Raw genomic sequence first — 3269 nt, forward strand, 5'->3', positions numbered from 1 at the left:
CCTTCAGGAAATGCACCTTCCTCACTGTTCCACTTGGGTTCCTCGGCCTTTGCTCACAGCTGAGGCATCCTGCTGGACGGCTGCTCTGAGATACCATTTCTGCAGGGGCACAATGCAGCATGCTCACCCATTTATCAAATACGGGTTTCAGGACAGCCACTCCGTGCCGGGTGCTGAGGATGAAACGGTGAGCGCGCCCAGCCCTGCGGCTTTCCCGAGAGCTGCTGGGGTCTAGGGTTGCTGCGGTCCTGCCCAGGCTTTCCAGGCCGAGTTTCAGACTGCAAGGACCTGATAGGCACGGTCAGGTTCGTGGCTACCCCGGATCTTTTCAATGTTCTTCCTGTGTTTGGGGATTTTCTCTGCAACGCAGTTCCCACTCCACGCAGCTGAAGGCAGAACTCTCCTTCCCAGCCTTTCACAGAGCAAGGGCGAAGCAGTGACGCAGGCACAGCTGATGGGTGCACCTGTGTGGCCTGCTGACTCAGCGGAGAGAGATCCGAGGGCACAGGCTTGGTGCAGCGCTCCTTTGGGTGCAAAACGGAGTGTGGTGTGAGCGTGTGGCTCTCCAGGCAGCGCTGACAAAGGTTCTGGCAGCCGGGGTGCAGCAGTGGGGCCCTGGTGGGCTCTCGGGGCAGCTGGCCCACACGGAGGCTTCTGGCTGTGCGGTTTGCAGTGGCCATAGCAGAGACACTGTGGGCTACCCATGGTTCTCACATGCTGACCTTATACCATGCTGAGAGTGAGCCCTGCTCCTTGCAAAGAACTGTGACTTGACCGGTGCACTTCCAGGTCAAAGGGCATGAAGGGCAGGTGTGGGGTCAGCAGGGCAGACGCAGCTTGGGATGCCTGCATCCTGCAGAGCAGGGCCTGGGTCTGATCCCAGCTCCACCTCCAAAACCAGCTTCCTGCAGGTGCATCCTGGGGCAGCAGAAGGCAGCCCAAGTAGTGGAGTCCCTGCCCACCCACATGGGAGACAGGGGTTGAGTTCTGGGCTCATGGCTTCCGTCCAATGCCCTCTCTGCTGTGGGAATTAGGGAAATGAACAAGGGTATGGAGATCTCTCTCTCTCTCTCCCTCCCCCCCTTCTCCTCTGTCTCCATCTGCCTTTCTAAGTAAAATTGAATAAATCCAGCTCTCTGCTAATGTACCTGAGAAAGTAGCAGAAGATGGCCCAAGTGCTTGTACCCTGCATCCCTGTGGGAGACCTGGATGAAGCTCCTGGTTCCTGGCTTTGGTATACCCAGCCCTAGCCATGGCCAACATCTGGGGAGTGAATCAGCAGATGGAAGAAATCTGTCTTTGTCCCTGCCTCTGCCTCTCCCTTTCTGTAACTCTGCCTTTCAAATGAATAAATAAATCTTTTTTTAAAAAATGACCAAGCAGAAGACACAACGAATTTCACAAATATTTATTAAAAGCATACCCTGTGTCAGCCAATTAGCCTAGGTACAGCATGAAATACTCCTCTGCAGCCACAGTAACACTGGCATTTCAGACTCCAGATGCCTGCCTGCTTGCTAAGATAAAAGGCAGCTGAGGGCAGCTGTCCGCAGAGCCCTCCTGCCAGTCAGGGCCCATTTTAAAGATAGAATCGCCCTAAAAATAGGCTGGCACGTCCCAGGCTGGACAGGTGATTGGCCAGAGAGAGGGGAGGAGAGTGCGGCCTGGGGGAAGGAGCCTGCAGCACAGAGTCCTGCCCAGAGTCCTCAACGCCATGGCCCTGCCGCTGAGGGCCTTGAGCCGGGGCTTGGCCACCGCAGCCAAGGGCGACCACGGAGGCGCTGGAGGTGAGTGGGGCCGCGGCCTACCCCTGCCCACCTAGTCCACCCCGCGGTCCTGGAGACCGCCCTCCCCCAACAACGAGGCCTCCTCGGGCCTGGCTCACGAGCCTTCCCCTGGCCGCCCGCAGCCAACACCTGGCGCCTCCTGACCTTCGTGCTGGCGCTGCCCAGCGTGGCCCTGTGCACCCTCAACTGCTGGCTCCACGCGGGTCACCGCGAGCGCCCCGAGTTCATCCCCTACCACCACCTGCGCATCCGCACCAAGGTAGGCGGCCGAGGCCCTGGCACGGGGCGGGACGTGGGGCAGGACGAGGTGCGGGACCCCAGGCGGGCGGCGCTGACCTGTGCTCCCCTCCCTCTCTCCACAGCCCTACTCCTGGGGGGACGGCAACCACACGCTTTTCCACAACCCGCACTTCAATGCCCTGCCCACGGGGTACGAGAACCCCTGAGCCCGGGCGGCCCAGGCCAATAAAGGTGTAGAAGCCCCGAGTCCGGCTTGCGGGACGGCGGGATGGGCGGGACCGCGCGCAGGTGCAGTGCCCTTGGCGCACCATGTGCTTCCTCCCCCTTGTCCCCATCGCTGACTCGGGGGTATCCGAGGCCGTGGCCTTCGTGAGCAAGTGGGAGACCCCGCGCCTCAGCCTCCGGTCGTTAACCGGGACTAGGCAGCAAAGGGCTTTCCCTTACATGGAATTGTCACAGGAACGGGGAGAGGGGACAAGATAGACTCGCTGAGGTGCCGGGAGATTCAATGGCTGGTCTCGGCTCAGGCAGCTGGGACGCGAGGTCACGAGCGAACCAAGGCCGCAGACCCTGCATCCCCACTGTCCCTTGACGCGCACAGCCCAGAGTAACAGCCTCTGAACTCCGGCCACCTGGAGGAAACCCCATCTCAATCGTGGGCTCTGAGCCAATGCGTGCGGCCTCGGGTCCTAAATCTTTACACGGAATATTCTAGTCATGCTCTTTCGGGGTAGTCTGGGAAATCAGCTCCTTCCTGGAAGCTTGGACTTTCTGGCTTTTGGAGACCAAATTCAGGGCGGCACTGGTGCAAATGAGCTGCATGTCTCATTCACCTCCTAGGACAGCCTGCCCACTGACCGGACAGAAGCCGCTACTGAGACCCAGGACACACACGCACATACATGCACACTCACACACACAGTCACACAGGTGCACACGTGTGCCAACACACATGAGCACACACATGTACACTAACACACATGCATATGTATAAACATACATGCATACATGTGCGCTCCCACACACAGATGTACACATACAAGCACACTCATGTACACTCACACATGTACATTAGCACATACATATGCAGGTGCACATGTTCATGCACACACATGTACATTCACAGATGACACTAGCACACACACTACAATCACACACACATGTGCACGAACACGACCTTCCCCACTCTCCTTATATTCCTCATGGAACATCAGGCAAAGACGACCTCCGGCCCAGGCACCA

At 58.4% G+C, this 3269-nt stretch overlaps 1 protein-coding gene across 1 annotated transcript; it reads left to right on the forward strand.

The window, feature by feature from the left end:
* Window positions 1–1439: 1439 nt before the first annotated feature.
* COX6A2 (cytochrome c oxidase subunit 6A2) lies at window positions 1440–2273 on the forward strand. Its single transcript, XM_002721729.5, has 3 exons — window positions 1440–1787; window positions 1910–2046; window positions 2150–2273. Exons 1-3 carry the CDS (start codon window positions 1715–1717, stop codon window positions 2231–2233), a joined length of 294 nt encoding a protein of 97 aa, XP_002721775.1. The 5' UTR covers window positions 1440–1714; the 3' UTR covers window positions 2234–2273.
* The last annotated feature ends 996 nt before the right edge of the window (window positions 2274–3269 follow it).

Source organism: Oryctolagus cuniculus, chromosome 19, assembly GCF_964237555.1.
Source record: "Oryctolagus cuniculus chromosome 19, mOryCun1.1, whole genome shotgun sequence".
Classification (NCBI taxonomy): domain Eukaryota; kingdom Metazoa; phylum Chordata; class Mammalia; order Lagomorpha; family Leporidae; genus Oryctolagus; species Oryctolagus cuniculus.

Bases quoted from the DNA above. Each gene is read 5' to 3' on its own strand.
- COX6A2 (XM_002721729.5), top strand. From the start codon at position 1,715: ATGGCCCTGCCGCTGAGGGCCTTGAGCCGGGGCTTGGCCACCGCAGCC. The intron at 1,788-1,909 runs GTGAGTGGGGCC...GGCCGCCCGCAG, and splicing joins CGACCACGGAGGCGCTGGAG to CCAACACCTGGCGCCTCCTG. The intron at 2,047-2,149 runs GTAGGCGGCCGA...CTCTCTCCACAG, and splicing joins ACCTGCGCATCCGCACCAAG to CCCTACTCCTGGGGGGACGG.